The sequence below is a fragment of the Bombus bifarius genome, unplaced genomic scaffold, assembly GCF_011952205.1.
Source record: "Bombus bifarius isolate JDL3187 unplaced genomic scaffold, Bbif_JDL3187 scf7180000007979, whole genome shotgun sequence".
Classification (NCBI taxonomy): domain Eukaryota; kingdom Metazoa; phylum Arthropoda; class Insecta; order Hymenoptera; family Apidae; genus Bombus; species Bombus bifarius.
Genome location: NW_022884364.1, coordinates 2,878,991 through 2,894,997, shown reverse-complemented (window position 1 = coordinate 2,894,997; position 16,007 = coordinate 2,878,991). Strand labels below are relative to the sequence as shown.

Below are 16,007 nucleotides of genomic sequence, written 5' to 3'. Positions count from 1 at the left end.
GGTTATCGCGATACTAGTCTGCGGATGTGATATAAAAAAATAGCTTGTTTTATTGATCGCGTGTCTGGATACGGGAGTACATCTTGTTCGACTGAATTTCCGTGTCACGAATTTTAATTTAAACTCGCGGCCGACGTGCCAGAATATCGAGGAAAAGATTGAATCTAGCTTGGCCAGACGTTGGAGAACATAATTTCATTGGGCATGTATTTTTAAATATTGAAAAATAGACTGCGATCGGAATTAAATGAAAACGTCTCGACCTACCGCGTTTGAAAAACGAAACGACCAAGATACGACGCGCTTAGTTCGCGTTGTGTTTCGAAACTCGAACGAATTGATTCGAACCAGGTTCGGTAAGTTTCTTAACGGCTAGATAAGATATTTACAAGAAAAATTCACTTTCTCCTATCGTTTCCTTGATATGAATAAATACATTTATTCTATATTAATTATACATTATCGTGCCAGGTTTCTGTGTCATTGGGAAACAGAAGAGAAGAGAAAGAACGAACAGAAACCCCCACTCGTAAAAACGAATGATCGTTTTATTCGTCGAGTTCGCGCATTTATGCTGACTTTATTTCCTTTACGAGTACCAGAAGTAATAAAATATAGATGCATAGACGACAACAGCAACTGCGATCATCACCGGTAGCCACGGTGACCGTTCGTGCTTCGGTGGCTCGTATTCCCAGGTGTCGTCGTCTATTGTGTCTTGCGCGCCTGGCGAACAGAGATTAATTTATAGCTATATAAAATCACATGCTTTTTACATTTTTCAAATTTCTTTAAATGTTTTTAACTTTTTAACTCGACCGTGTAGAATAACGAGATAGATACATAATTTGCGATTGAAATTAAGATGCGGAAATACGAGGTTCGTACATTAGTCGCAGTTCTATTGCTTATCAGTTTTCCAATATTATATATGTCTTGTAGATAGTGGATAACGCATTGCTGGAAGGATGACCGGTATAGAAAATTTGACTGGTTATTTCACTCAACACAACCATGAAGATAAGCACGCGTATTAACCGAATGTGTCACGTATACAAACAGAACAACGGAGCAACGCGTAACAGTGCTGTCAGGATTAGTCATTTTTTCCAGCAACAGTTTCATACGTAAGAAATACTGCACGAATGAGTAAAAAGAACATTCTTTTTTTTACCTTCCATGACCTTTTTCTTTGTTGTTCTTTATATGACATAAAAATTGAAAGTATTATGACAAATAGATAACGTACCCCCGGAAGATGTGCCTGGGGAAGATGTCGCGTCTCCGGAAAGGCTACCGACCACCGTTCCAATTTTATAGTTCTCGCGAAGTTGTATAGCTTCGGTGGTGTGTCCAATGTCGTCGAAACATATCGTCGCGTCTTGTCCACCTAAATTCAACAAGACTTCCTCCCCGCCTGGATGCTCGCTTAAAAATTTTGTAATATCGTACACGCCGTCTTGATACACGATCCATAGATCCTTAGCCGTGTTGTGTTTCGCTACCTCTTGCGCCGAGTAGACCTTTGACATTTTTCTGTTTAATTTTACTCACCGGAAATTCTTGATATCTGAAGAATAAAAAACAAATCGAAGGTATTACTTTATTTTTTTTTTAAATCCTATCTACATAAAGATAAAGATCAGGCAAAAGTAAAAATAATGTTGACATTGATGTTTTGCCTATCTGTTTACGATACGTAGACTTATTTTACCGATATCCTTGACGGAATTTGTAAACTTTGATCGGGTAGTCGAGTCGAGATTTCACGAGTGTCAGCCTTACGAAATCTATCGTCTTCTCGATCTTTGTAAAATCGTATTGCGGTACCGTTGGTGTCTGAACCGGAAGGCTGCAGTTCCAGTATCAAACTATGTGTCTTCGGTAACGGCTAAAGTTCGTACCTCGTATTGATTCCCGAGTCATTGGAGATTTCACATTGTTTTCTTTTCTTATTTTCCGTTTAAAAGATGTCTTGCACGAAGTAATCCTTCCGCTGGGAGCAAAAGAAATGGCACTGCGCGAGACATCAATCGTCTACGACTAAAGTCAATGGCCACGCGAACATTCCTCTTTTTTCTTCGAGAAAGCCGGTTTCTCGGTCATCTTTCACGTGCACGTTCGTATTTGACGCGACTTCCTATTCTCGTGTTTCATGATATTCACGGTACCCTATAGCGGATACATTTTTTGGAGAAAGACGAATATTTCGCGCGACATTCGAAGATCGTCCGATTACGCTCGTTTAAACATTCATGAGCTTAGTCGTCAATATTTTGTTTTTTACTTTGGTTGTGTGAAAGGATCCGGTAACGCCGTGTCATCGTGACTATCTAGTCGATCTAGGTCTCAAGTGTTTCCAAAGTCTTACAAAGTAGAAAATTTATATGCTATCTGAATGATTGCCGCGAAAACCTTCGACGAAAAAAAAAAAAAAAAAAGACAAAAAAGCGAAAGTATCAGAACTTAAATACTACTTTGCATTCAGAATAATCGAGGCTTACCTGCATAAAATTTGTCGACCGACGTTATTAACGAGTTCCTCGAGCTCCGCCGATGATAATATTTTCGAAACAGTCGTCGTCGTAGCTAGAAACCAACTGAATTGGCACAATCTTTTTTCCTTACGGTGTCGAAGTTCGAGACTCTATGAACGCATAATGATCCGATGAAAATTCATGCGTCATTTGCGCAGTCATTTACACAGAATAGAACTGCGTTATCGGTCGATAAATTCTTCATGTGACTATCGAAATCATGTCCGTTTCGTTTTAATACCGATGCCCACGGGCGTCGGTTTATTTCTCCGGGGAGTCGTGAAATAGTAAATATAAATTTGCACCATAGAGAGAACCGTGCAACAAAAGCAAATCGCTCCAAGAGCACAATAGACTCTGTCGGTCGCTCTCTATATTACGATTTTCCGAGTAATGGAATGTTTTCGCTCATACGGTGCTATATGTTTCTTGCATTGCAGTATCCGGCCATTTAATTAGTGTAATCCTTTGTTAATTTGTCTCTGTCGTTAGACAGAAAGGAGCATAAATCGTGCCTGTATATCCAAATCAGTGTCCTTACACCGTTATCGATTTTTTCGTTATTTTTGTTATACGCCTCATTTGCACATGCAAATTTTGCACGTTTTAGTCTACGAGTTACCTTGGCTTGAATTCCCAGAATCTAGATTCTACCAACGCTCGATTTTGTTCATCGTTGATATTTCTGACAGCAGAACGTCGAGCTCGTACGATTTCTGTTCGTCGATCGATCGTTCGATCGTGAAATTATCTGCGTTTATTCTTTCAATAAAGCTCGTCAAGTTATTCGAATCTGTCGAATTGCGGAAGCATCGTGGTATGCCGTCACACGGTGAGAATCAACGTGTAAAGTTTAAAGTGCAAGCGTTAGTTGGCAAACCGGAAGTATTTAATATTTCGATAGAAACAAGGTGGAATCGAGAGGCAAAGGGTCGAGAGTGTTCAGACAGATTCTGTCTCCGGTAAAAGCGATCCGGTTCTACGTGACCGGATGTCTGCGTTCGGAAACGGATGGATGGATGCAAGGGAAGCGGACGACGCCATTCGCTTTGATCTGTGTAATTAAACGGTGCAATTTCCACACAATGTCGAATATCCATTGCCGGGAACGTGTCTGCTGATTGGATTGCCTCGCGCCGATCTTTTCGTCCTCGCGGGAATGCCGAGCAATTTTCAAGGAGGAACAGCAAATTTTGGCAATTGTAATTAGTAGATATATTCGAGATCGAACGACTGGAAAGTGTCAAGCTTTCCACTTCGTTAGATTCGAGTGGAGAGGGCAGACGTTGAAGACCATCAAGGTAGATGAGCACGAACGACAGGGATGCAATTATCTTTACATCTGCCAGTTCGTTCCTAATCACCGGTTCTCCTTTCATTACGATCCTCCCTGATTATCACGGCGAATAATCGCGTTAATTTCATCAAAGCTGTCTCACGCGATTCGACTTTGTTTCAAACCCATTGCAAACGATATCCGCGTTGTATTCCCGAGCGGATCAAGCAAAGAAAACGCAAAGAGACGAAACCTTCTGCGAATGTTGTACTCTGACAAACTGAGGTTTGTCACGATTCGTGTGATCAGAAGTCGATCGCTAATTTTAATTACCGCTGTGTTGCACGATATTTCTTTATTTCTTTCTTGCAACACCTCCCCCATTTTCCTAAGAGAAATCAGAGATCTTGGCACGATAATTACGTTAAAGCGTTTCTAGTAGAGAGAGAGAGAGAGAGAGAGAAAAAATGAAAACGCCTCTGTTGGAGAAAAAGGAGAGGGATAGATTAAAGGTGACCAAATGGCTACGTTTACCGCTTTTAACCCGACCCTGTCTCTGAAAGTACAATCTCGAGAAACAAGGGGTCGACTGTTAACCAACTCGAAGCACGCGATCCGACCATTGGCGCCTCAGAATCGCACGACGTGACGTCGAGTTATCGAGCGAAGAAACGCGACAATCGTGATCGGTCGCGATTAAAGTTTCACTTTCTTTGCCCGTTGCTCCCCCGCAAAACTCTACGATTTTCTTCTTTGTTCCAAAGAAGCGATTTTATTATCGTTATTGTTTGTTATAATCTTTACCTTTCAGCTTACATCACATTTACTTTACATACATTGCAAACTCTTTTCTTCCTAATCACTGTATGCATTCAAACGAGTCATTTTGCAAACGAACTCGCATCGTTAAAACGCATATGTACATTATATATCTACCTTTTTCTAACCGTATGCATTTTCTGTATTACAGAAGACCGGAGCAAGGATCAAGATCTATTCGCACTGCTGTCCTCACAGTACCGACCGGCTGATCAGCATTTGTGGCAAACCGAATACCTGCATCGAGTGTATTCGCGAGCTAATCGCCACCATTAAAACCGTAAGTATCGTCGCTTATTTCGTTGCTGATCGATTAGCAAGAAGCAAAATTAGAAACGCGAAACAATTCTTCTCGCTTTCGTTACGACCCTTCTTCAATTCTTCTGCAAATCCAAGAACCTTGAAACCCTTCACACGTCGAATCGAACAACTACCACAACGTCCATCGATAGAAGCGATCCTTTTAACATTTTATTCGATTATTTCAGTCTCCGCTGAAAGGCGTGAACAATCCTTACGATCCGCACAACTTCGACGACTACTATGCGGACGACTACGGTGGTTATGGAACGGGTGATGGTGGCCAAGGGAAAGGAGGCGGCTTCGGCGGTCCTGGAGGCCGCGGCGGCGGCGGTGGCGGCGGTGGTGGCGGTGGCGGTGGGATGCCACCGCGTCGCGACAGCCGTGCTGGTGGGCCAGGCGACATGAATCGCGGCTTTCCGCCACCACCAAGAGGTGGACCACGCGGTGGTGGCAGCGGAGGCGGTGGAATGTCCGGCGGGCCACCGGATCGTGGCTACGGAGGTAATTCTCGCGGAGGAGGCGGTGGAGGTGGCGGATACGAAGGTGGGCGAGGTGGCTACGGAGGCAATAGGGGTGGCCCGCCGCCATACGCTAGTGGAAATTACAATGGTAAGAGAAGTTGCGTCGTAGGATGAACTCTAAATGTTGCGAACTGTCTTTCTAGAGAGTTTGATAAAGAGGGAAGTTTGTACTTTGCTGTTTGACTGCACCGCACGTTGCCGAGGGTCACCGGTGGCCGACGTTCCTGATGGTTATCGCTAATCGGCATTATTACGATAAGCGAAGTGTCGTAACGCGCAATATCGATACCTTTCAATCTATTTCTGCGCCCCAAGGACGAAACATAAAACTCGCGTGACGGTCAGCGCATTAAGTTGCATTTGGCCGACATTGTTGTACGGAATGGCCTGAAATTGCGTTACAAATGGCCACTGGTAAAGAACCGTTCGTAATTTTCACCGCGGTTAAATTTAATCCGCTCGTGAATCTTCGGCTAGAAGTTTGGAACAAATGGGGTGAATGGCGGAGTGTCAAGCGGCACCGTTTGCTCCGGCTTAGAGGATATCTATCATCGTACGATCGTTGTGTTTCACACAGGTGATGGATGGGGTATGCAAGGAGGCGCGCCAAACGGTTTGGGTGGCGGCGCTAACTCGGGAATGAGCGGCCCACCCATGGGTGGCAACAATCAAGGAAATCAGGGCAACATGGGTGGAAACAAGACCACCACTCAAGTCACCATTCCTAAGGACGTAAGTAGAATTAAAAAGAATAGAATTGCACATTGATGGCCCGTTAAATTGATGGATGACGGGTAATTTTCAATATTTTTTCTGTTAATAGCTCGCTGGGGCCATTATCGGCAAGGGAGGCGCCAGAATTCGAAAAGTCAGATCGGATAGCGGCGCTGGAATTACTATAGACGAACCGTTATCTGGCAGTAACGATCGCATTATCACTATAACCGGATTACCCAGTCAGATACAAATGGCTCAGTACCTGCTTCAGCAGAGGTAATTATCTTTATTGTCTTCTTTTTTTATTTTAAACCTATACCTTTGCTCTATTTGCGTACATCTATTATGTAACTCTTCAAGCATCTTAACATGTATCTTGACGTCGATTAACAATTAATTAACATTTCCTGTACGTTGCGTGGTGCATTATAGTGCGTCTATGATTCAGCATAATCGAACCATTGTTTGTAACGAGTTTCCATTAATTCTACGTATTTGTTTCTTGGCGAAGTATGTAATAATCCGCTTGTAAAGTAACTTTCGAACAAATCTGCGGCGCAAAAACGCGCGCGTTCCAAGCCTTCGCAAAATGGGTAGGGAGCTTCTGTATAAACACGCCTCTATCTCGCCGCAATGGATAGCTTATAATGCGCAAACACGCGTTCCATATCTATCATGAGTATCGATTTTGCCACTTTTCCACAGTGAAACGCGATTCTCTTTTGCTAACCCCTTAACGCGTCACTTCGCTCCAAATAAAAAGTACTGTCAAAGATTGTAAATCTTGCGTCGGAGTGGAAAAAAAATATATAAATAAAGTTTATATTTCTTTAATATAAAAAAAATTGGAAAAGCTCGTTAAGGGGTACGAAGAAAATTTGCTCGGTCATGTTCATAAATCGCGATCGAAACTCCTGCCAGATATTGCGCAACTACACGCAAAGTGGTTTCGAAACGATAACAAGCCTCTTCACGTGTTCACGTTGCGACTACGCATTAACATACTTGGCTTATCACCGCGAAGCGATCGTGCGTCCAGGAGCCACTTTCCGACGAGCAAACGCCACCGAAACGGAAGAAACTAAATTCGCTTCTAATCGCATCGTATCACTTCGTCCCGCACGAGGAACTAACCAAACGTCCCGACTAACCAAAACGAGGAGAAAACGTGAGAAAACTGAGCAAAACTGGGAAAAAGTAATCGTCGCGTAGGTGAAGGAAATCGAAGGTGGACAGTGACACGGAGAATTGGAGAACACGTCTGCCTACTGCTACTACTACCACTTAAAGCTCAACGAGTTAAAGAAAGGGGAAATCGAGCGCTGTTGCATGGAAGACTAGTGATTTTGTTGTTCTACTTTCGATATAACAAAGAATCACTAATCATCCTACAAAGGCGCTCGCGATCGTCGGCTTCTCTTCCCGAGAATCTCCTGCTTTTCTGGAACTAACATCAAATCCCGCTGCGGCCTCCGTCGTGCGCGCCGACGAATTCTCGCGTTACCGTAATCTAATCGTAACATTTTTTCCTAAGCTTGTCACGTGTAGATATTACAAAAAGTGTGTTTCATCTTTAAATAAACTTAACGACGAAATATCGAATCTAACTATGACGAAAATAAGATGAGCGAGGTTGAATGTATCGTTTGATGAATGGCAAATAAAAATAGATGTGTTTGATCGTCCTTTTTTCTTTCGGCACGAAAAGTGAAAGATACTGTGGAATAGATAATAAGGAGAGATAACCCGAAAACTTTACGGTCATTCAGTAACTAAAATAAGGAGAATGATATATATATGTGCATATCATCGACTAACCATTTTAAATTAGTTACATCGTATGTATGAGAAACATTAATTCAATCGAACGTACGAATATTAGCTACCTGTTACTAACGAGATGTTTCTGGTGATCTTTTGTTTCAGCGTGCACGAGAATGCAGACCATTATTAGAACATGGTGTAAAAGGAAGCATTCGGGGGGAGCCAAAGATGCGTTTATAATTTTTTTAGGGATACTTCTTCGCGTGAAAAGTGAAGATTATAATTACAGAACGAGAACTCTTGAAGCCTTTTTTCATCGAAAGAAAAAAAAAAAAAAAGAAACAAAATAATATCACATATTATTGGCGTTTCTCCTTGTGCATTTGTGAGGAAAGAAAGAGCGAGAACCCAGAAAGAAGAGAAAAGAGAAAATAAAATCAGAAAAAAAAGAAAAGGAGAAAATAAAATCAGAAAAAAATGTTCTCAATAAATACTAATCGATCAAAGCAAAATGCAAGGAGAGACAGTCTATTTTGTGGACTTTTCCATTTGATTATACGGATTTACGAGTGAGAAACGCTCATATGCCTACTTTCACGAGTTTAGAATCTTGGAATTGGCGTTTGAGGAACAGCCTCCTCGTGCAAAAAAGGCCAAAGAACAGCACTGTTTCAACGCCTGAGATCATTCTCGATCTTACGCATTTTTTCTCTCTCTTTTTTTTTTAGTTATTTTTTTCCAATCATTTTATATCGTGTGTTTTTTTTCCACGACTCTGGACAAGCTTTGATACGATCATTTTTTCTTCTTTTATTTCCCCACTCGTTTTATTTTCTTTTTTATTTTAATACCCGCAGAAGTCACTATCGAAGCGCACATGTTCTCCGGACCCTTTGTTCTTCGCTGTTTTACTACAGAAACCTCGTATAAACTTCGAGAAACCTCGAAAGAAATTTTTCTTGCTTCTTTCTGATTTTTCTTTGAAAAAAATATCACGAATATTGCAAGACGAATCGTGGTTTCTGACAGCGAAAGATCAAAGATTTTACAAGTTAAAATTCAAATCGTACATTCAGAAAATGTATCGGTAAGATCGAAGGAAGGGAGAGGTTGCCGAGCGAATTAAATGGAAAAAAAGAAAAAGGACAACGGTGAGAGAACCGAAGTCGATAATACGCGGATACTTTTTGTATATAAATACATCATAAAAAGAAAAAAAGAGAAATTAAAAATAAGAGAAAAGAAGTCGTTAACGATAACATGTCCCTTTCCTCAATCGTCACACGGCCATCTGTCTACTGCTGCATTACGATTATACTTAATTATTATTAACTATCGTAAGATCGTAAAATCGTAAGATTAAGCAGAGTAATTTTGCATCAATTTCACAGATCGAGCGCGTAACGAATGTTCGTGATCTTTTCCCTGCGGTATAACTGTTAAGCGTGTAAGAATTCTAATAATAGAGAGTGATAAGCTAAACTATTAGAGATGCAACTCCATTGGGAAATATCGCTATATAATACGAGATGTTGAATCAAAAGAAAACTTGCAACGAAGTCCGACGATGCTGCGTCTTAGAAAGTAATAGATAACGCGTTTAAACGGAAACAAGAGGCAACTTGGAGAACGTTAAACTATAAGAATGACGAATACATTATAATATGTATATTATATCACATATACGTCACTCTTGGCGACGTATAAGATCGCTTTGTATCTTACGATCGTCGGTGAAAAGACGAAGAGCAAACGGAGCGAGGAAGAAGTTTTATTACGTGTATGTGGATCCAATGTTTAAATGAAAAGGTTTGATAGACATCGAATGTCAGGTTCGTACTTCCAAAAGGGAACACCATGATGATCTCTCCGTATAGCGCGTCCGATGCACAGTCTTGCAGAAAACAAAGTAACGAAATTTCCTTGTAAATTACCACGAACTCCAATGTCAACCCTTTTTACACTTCGTCGAACCCTACGATTTCATCTTGTTTCCTCTGAGACTTTTATACGTTGTATCAGCGACCGGACACACGGATGTTCTCTTTTAGGGGTTGCAACTTGAACAAGCATGCGAATTTTAAAGACAGATTTATTGCAAATGAAAAGGAAGTGATAGAAAAAAAAAAAAAAAAAGAGAAGAACAGGAAGTCGAAAAGCCGCCCTCAAGTTGGAACTAACTCGTCCTCTTTCCCTTCCTCGAAGAGACACTCTCAGCACCTTTACCCTCTCTCTCCTTCATTCCCTGATAGTATACTTAGCCACGTGACGAAAGTGAAATAGAAGAAAGAAAACGGAATCACGACCCCGAGAAAGGGTTTCGATGACGCTACGAAGGGCATTTTTTTTAACGCATCTCGATCAAACGACCGACCCCGGTCGCCACGGAGCCGCCCTTTTCTCTTACGACTAAGAAGAAATACCGATACCCCCACACCCCCTTTCTGACGGTTCACTCCCACAACGTCGTGTTTATCCGAAAGATCAAAAAGAAAATAAGAAAGAAAACCTCTTACGTCCGCGTGATCTCGAACAGAGAAGCGCGTGCATTTTCGTTCGACTCACGATTGTACCGTCTTTTTCATGGTTGTCGGGGAAAATGAGAAATGTTCTAGTTACAGGCTTCTCTTCCGTTTGCCAACAGCGAATTTGTTGCCGTTGATTCCGATTTATATTCAATCCATTTTTCTCTCGTATCGCCAAGCTATCGATATTTACCGCTTTAGGGGTTGAATTGCGGTTTTCGTGGAATCTCAAGGAAGCATTTCGTGCATTTTGCTTTGAAACATTCGGAGTTTCTGCCACATGACGTGGCAGTTTCCATTCTTATCGTTAACATGTTTCGAACTTCGACGAGCGAGTCGACGGCAGTTTTTGGAAGGGAAGCAGGATATTTTTTCATTGCCCCGAGACCCACTTACGTAATAAGGATTACACGAGAAACAGGCAACAAAACAGAGAGACATACATAAAAATACATATACACACACGAAATGCATGAGAGGGAGAGAAATCGGTGTGTTTTAGCGTGCGTGCCTGTGTGTGCGAATGCCGAGGGAAGACACGATGGAAGAAAGTTTGTAATTGTGATCATTGAAGGCTTGAACAAAGTTGAGACAGAGAGAGAGAGAGAGAGAGTGATGCGTGTACACAATTAAGATGAAAATATGAAAAAGTGAGAAAGATTCGCTCGTATCACGATGTGTGTATTATATAAGATATACAGTTTACAATTATTTGTAATGGATACTTTTTATTTGTCAAATAAAAGTTAGTACAAATGAAAGTAAAATAGGAATGACTTTTTGCATCTCTGTTTCATACTGTTACTTCTTTCCTGGCTGAGAACTATGAACATTTCATTGATCCTTCCGTGAAAGCTGTTTTAAGTTTCACTAAATGGAAGATTTCGAAGACGGTGAATTTTTAAATCGACGAGATTTTCAGACGAAGAGGACGCTATTTTTAATCGTGTTGCCTCTGTGGCTATTATTTCGTTAATTAAATAACATTTCTACGAACAAGTCTCTACGTGCACAGCAGAGTAAAGAAACCTTCCATCGATATCACAGACGATAGTGTATTTTAACCGGCGTGTATTGAAGAGAAAATAGCGCAGGATCAGTGAATAAAGTATTCATACGATCATTACCATTACAATGGAATCGATACGCCGCTATTCTTCTTTATTCCATACAGTTTTACTTGTAACTCGTTAAACGAACCATACTTCGCTACAACACACGTATCGATTTAACGATAATTTTTGACTCGACGAAACACCCGGGCCAATCTGTTCGCATCGTTCGGAGAAAATAATAATAAAATGTTTTATCACATTCACATATATGTATTCTTCGTACATGAAGATTACCCGATTCTCTGCTAGACTTCTTTACCACGATTGAGCATGAAAAGACACGAGGGAAAATTGTGCGGCAGGTATCAACGTCAACGTCGAGCATTCCATGTCGACGTCAATTGAAACGTTTCCCTCATTTCGAGGCTACGCTTTTATTCGAGACTACAATAAAACACTCAAACGCTTGTATCACGATCAAACAAACAAAACGAATACCGCTATTTAAGTTGACGGGAATCTTTTGCATTGCTTTCTTGTATTATCCTTTAATTTCATCTCGCTATTGCTTGCTCCGAGTTTCCTCGTTTAAAGACAAAACATTTTCCTATTCTTTCTACGATACTCTGTTGTACCTTCTGCAGGTATCGAATTAGAAAATTGTTTCAAGTTGACGATAGTTTTACCGAAGAAATTTATCCGACAGTTAGGATCGCGCCAAAATTTGTCGATCAAATCCTGACGAAATTGTTCTATAAAGCACGGACCAAGAAGAAATCCATCGATAAAAGAATCATAGGCGTTCGAGTGTTCCACGTGGCATCGATCGCATTTCCTGGAACACTTGGTTCTCCTCAACAATTCTGATCGTGTTCATGCTGATGGAAACTGTCACGGTAGAGGGACGTTGGCGTGCGATGCATCATCGTCACGTAGGAGCTTCCTGAGGCCGGTGTGGCCGTCGGATTCGGTGTCGGCGTCAACAACGGCGTACCCTGAAGACTAATGACCAATGGAAGCGCGGTCGGGGTGCACAGGCTCATCGCGTTGCGTCCACCTTCCGTCACCGAACGATATCTCGCCGGCCTTGCTGACCTAGAAAACGTTTCTCCCTGCAGGTACATGCATTAAACGAGAGTAATAAGGTCGTGGAACGCTAGCGAAGTGTCCCTCGAGCCTTTTCTCCCTACAATCGGAACGGTTGAACGTGCTATGGGATTTAATGGCTCGATGTCCCGTTCCCGTATTCCTCGTTTCTGCGTTCTTTGTCGTTATTTCCGCGTAGATTTGTTTGCTTCTCGTAGAAGAAGTTTTCCGAAGAAACAAAGACGGCTCTTTTTTTCTATTTCTTCTTTTCTCTTTTCTTTTTGCACCTGACGTAGAAGTAGCTTCGAGAAGACCGACACGGAGAGACAGCGGAAGAAATCAAGTTTCAAGAGACGAAGCAAAGTTTTCGGGTGTCGAGTATAGAAAATTTATTCGGAAATGCCAGAGAAAGTAGACTGTCTATCTCGATTTGTTAAGATCGCCAGAGGAATACGATACGATGTTACGAATATGTAATTTGAAAAAATAATATTCCTGTCCTTCGTAGAGTCTTCTTTTCCTCGAGCTAATAAGTTAATAACGCTCAACTTCAATCAGGTAAAATAGTCGTAAAATACTTCTACGCTCACCTGGAACACTTGCACTTCAGCAATCTGATGAACGCAGCCCTGAACGTTCTATTGAATATCGTGTAGATCACCGGATTGATGGTGGAGGACACGTAACCGAGCCACAGACACGTGTCGACCACGTGTACCGGCACCGAGCACTCGGGGCAGGCCGCGAAGAAAATATTCAAAAGGAAGAATGGTGCCCAGCACAGCACGAACGTGAAGAAAACCAGACCCAACACTTTGCTGGCTTTTTGTTCCGTTGCCACGGCGTTCGCAGCTAACGATCTTCTCTTCGTTCGTCCCGCGAGGAACCTAGAAACCCAAGGATTCCGATGTATGTTCGTTGAACTCGAAATTCACGAAACGGTCCAAGTTCGAATTGACCATCATTTGTACATGCAAATGGATTTCCACGCTCGAGGGCTAATCCTGCCTCGTGTCTCTCACGGGTGTGATTCGTTTCACACGCAATCCTGTGTCAAGGATTTTCAGGGACGAACAATCTCTGCGATTGGCCGTGCGGCGTCAATATCGCGATTAAACTTTGTCAACGGGTCGCGAATCGCGATAAACATTCTGGATAATTGGTCACGCTTCGTTATACTCTACTTTCGATCTTGTCGATTTTATCTCAGACATAAAGGAACGCAAACGAAGCGGCGGCAAATTGAGAAACTTTCGATGGCAAACTAAATTCATCCGAAATCGATGACGCACCGTATGCGTTGTGCAGCGGCTGTCTAATCCCATTTACGACGCGTCCTACACGTCGTTGTGGGAAGGAATTCACGTTATCGCTATCAACCGGTATTCGATACACCGACGACGGTCGTAAGGGTGGAAACATTTGCTTAGAAGTATCGCGAAGAACATTTTACGAAATTAAAAAGTAGTATTGGCTGCGAGATAGATGAGAAGATATATAGAAGAACAGCAAGTCTTTGAAACGTCGATTCCTGAAGATCGTCTTTCAGGCATTTCTTTCGAACGAGTGACAAAGTGAACGCGCCCTTTCAAACGCAGAAGCAAAATCTCGAGATCTTTGCCCGTCCATATCTCGTTTCGCGATATCTCGGATATTTTTTGACGCAAAGATCGAGTAGAGAAAGAAATTCACCTGAGATTTAGGGTGTTGGGAGTGACGTTCAACTGCAACTTGAGGGCCCTCAAAGTGAAGTTCCTTGTTTCACGGGCTATGTTCTCCGGCGTTTGTGTAGCCTGATCCACTTTCGACCTCAGTTTCGTCCCGGCCGTACTTCCGGTCGGGTTGCTGGCGCCGTTCACGGCGAAATTCAGCTGCGGTTGGGATTTGCTGGACCTCGCGCCCTTGCACCTGTTATATTTACAACGGGGCAGAAACCCCGCGTTTAATTTAGTTAAACTGCAGAACCATCACTGTTTCGCGAAATCAAGTTACCGGCCATGGTGAATTGCAACGAACCACAACCGAATTGCAACGAAGGCCGCGCTTGTGAAAAATGAACGGAACACGGCAACGATATTTTGTACGTTATGCGAACAAAGGATGCACGCCGAACTTTCCATATCGCTAGCGCAAGATACGGTGGTTGGATTTTATGGTGTTAAATACGGCAGCCCGGTGACGATTATGTAAATTTGTTCTAATATAATTTATTGATCAGCAGTTTTATCGCGAGGTAACGTTGTGCCTGAAACATTTGGAAAGAAAGATTCGTATCTCGGATGAGCCTCTTATCCTATTTAACGTTGGACGGAAATATATTTGGAGAAACCATAATTGGACAAATAAATAGAAACGATAAAGAACCGACTAACACAAAAAATCCAATTTCTACGTTAGTTAATTGCGATACTTTTTATCTTTCTCGCTAAGATTCCGCAGTTTCCTCGTTCGCGTTTTAGCTTCTCTAACTGCATCCACTAATTTTCTTCCAACCCTTCCAATTTAGCGGAGCGTCTAGTCGCGAGTGAAATAAGCGGCGACTAACGAAAAAGATTTTTAATTCCATTAATGCGCCAGTGGAGTTGCGGGACAGTTAAGTTACGTCCGTTGGCATCAACAGCGAAGGCTACGTTGCATTAGGTTAATTGGCACGATTAAAAGTTGTCGCCCACTTAACGGCATAGCATCAGACGTTCGGTTGTTCACGCGCTGATGATGTTTGTCGCATAGTTCAAGGATGAAGATAAATATAATTAAGACGACGACGTGTGTTCAGAGGCAACATGCGATCGCTTCCGCGACTGAAAAATAATTCTTTTTTCTTTTTAATCGCTCGATATATCGTTATTTACCTTTCGCTTGCGACACCGCCGGAAGTTCTCCACGTGTATCGCGTCGACGACGACGATGTGCTGGTTTCCGTAGTTGAAGTAGTCGAGGAAGCCTTCGTCGAAAAATATCTGCCTCCCAACCTTCGAAATTGATCCCGTTCAGGATGTTCCGCAACGAAACGAGCCTTCTGTCTGAGCAGCTGCACCGTCAGTATATACGTGGCTACCATGACGATCATGGGAATGTAAAAGGCGATCAGAGAACCGAACACGAAGAACGCCCTGTTGTTAATCACGCACGTCCCTGGTCGAGGCATGATATTCGAGGGATTTATTATACCTGTAAAATCACCAACAACTTGGACGATCGTTCACTGTTTTTTTTTTTTTTTTTTTTGTATATATTATTATAATTTACAATTTATAGATCCGAATAATCCGACTACACAGGGGAAAAAGTCGAAAAGGTGAAATAAAATAAAATTTTGCTGTCTGAAGTCTTGTCTTCGAGGAGATCAATTTGATATTTTGTATAGCAGGTTAATTTTTACTCAAATATTTTCAATTCCTATT

General features: G+C 42.0%; 2 protein-coding genes and 1 pseudogene across 14 annotated transcripts in view; 1 reads left to right on the top strand and 2 right to left on the bottom strand.

Annotated features, from left to right (window-relative positions):
• LOC117204652 (heterogeneous nuclear ribonucleoprotein K) overlaps positions 1 to 10,446 on the top strand; it is a 92,936-nt gene extending 82,490 nt beyond the window's left edge. For all 6 annotated transcript variants that reach the window (XM_033442256.1, XM_033442252.1, XM_033442253.1 and 3 more), the window contains 5 exons: positions 4,784 to 4,912; positions 5,121 to 5,544; positions 6,034 to 6,188; positions 6,280 to 6,449; positions 8,100 to 10,446. In XM_033442256.1, coding sequence (XP_033298147.1) covers positions 4,784 to 4,912; positions 5,121 to 5,544; positions 6,034 to 6,188; positions 6,280 to 6,449; positions 8,100 to 8,127 — 906 coding nt within the window. In that variant the 3' untranslated portion in view covers positions 8,128 to 10,446. The remainder of the gene's footprint in view (positions 1 to 4,783; positions 4,913 to 5,120; positions 5,545 to 6,033; positions 6,189 to 6,279; positions 6,450 to 8,099) is intronic.
• Positions 415 to 1,941, bottom strand: LOC117204655 (annotated as a pseudogene).
• A 724-nt stretch (positions 10,447 to 11,170) lies between the features above and the next one.
• Positions 11,171 to 16,007, bottom strand: part of LOC117204650 (5-hydroxytryptamine receptor 2A) — a 36,276-nt gene continuing 31,439 nt past the window's right edge. For 6 of the 8 annotated variants that reach the window (XM_033442237.1, XM_033442235.1, XM_033442234.1 and 3 more), the window contains 4 exons: positions 15,456 to 15,774; positions 14,296 to 14,511; positions 13,194 to 13,490; positions 12,372 to 12,612 (listed from right to left, as the gene is read on the bottom strand). In XM_033442237.1, the coding sequence (XP_033298128.1) occupies positions 12,372 to 12,612; positions 13,194 to 13,490; positions 14,296 to 14,511; positions 15,456 to 15,774 (1,073 nt within the window). Of the gene's footprint in view, positions 12,613 to 13,193; positions 13,491 to 14,295; positions 14,512 to 15,455; positions 15,775 to 16,007 lie in introns of all 8 variants that reach the window. The other 2 variants (XM_033442239.1, XM_033442242.1) reach the window with 1 other exon arrangement.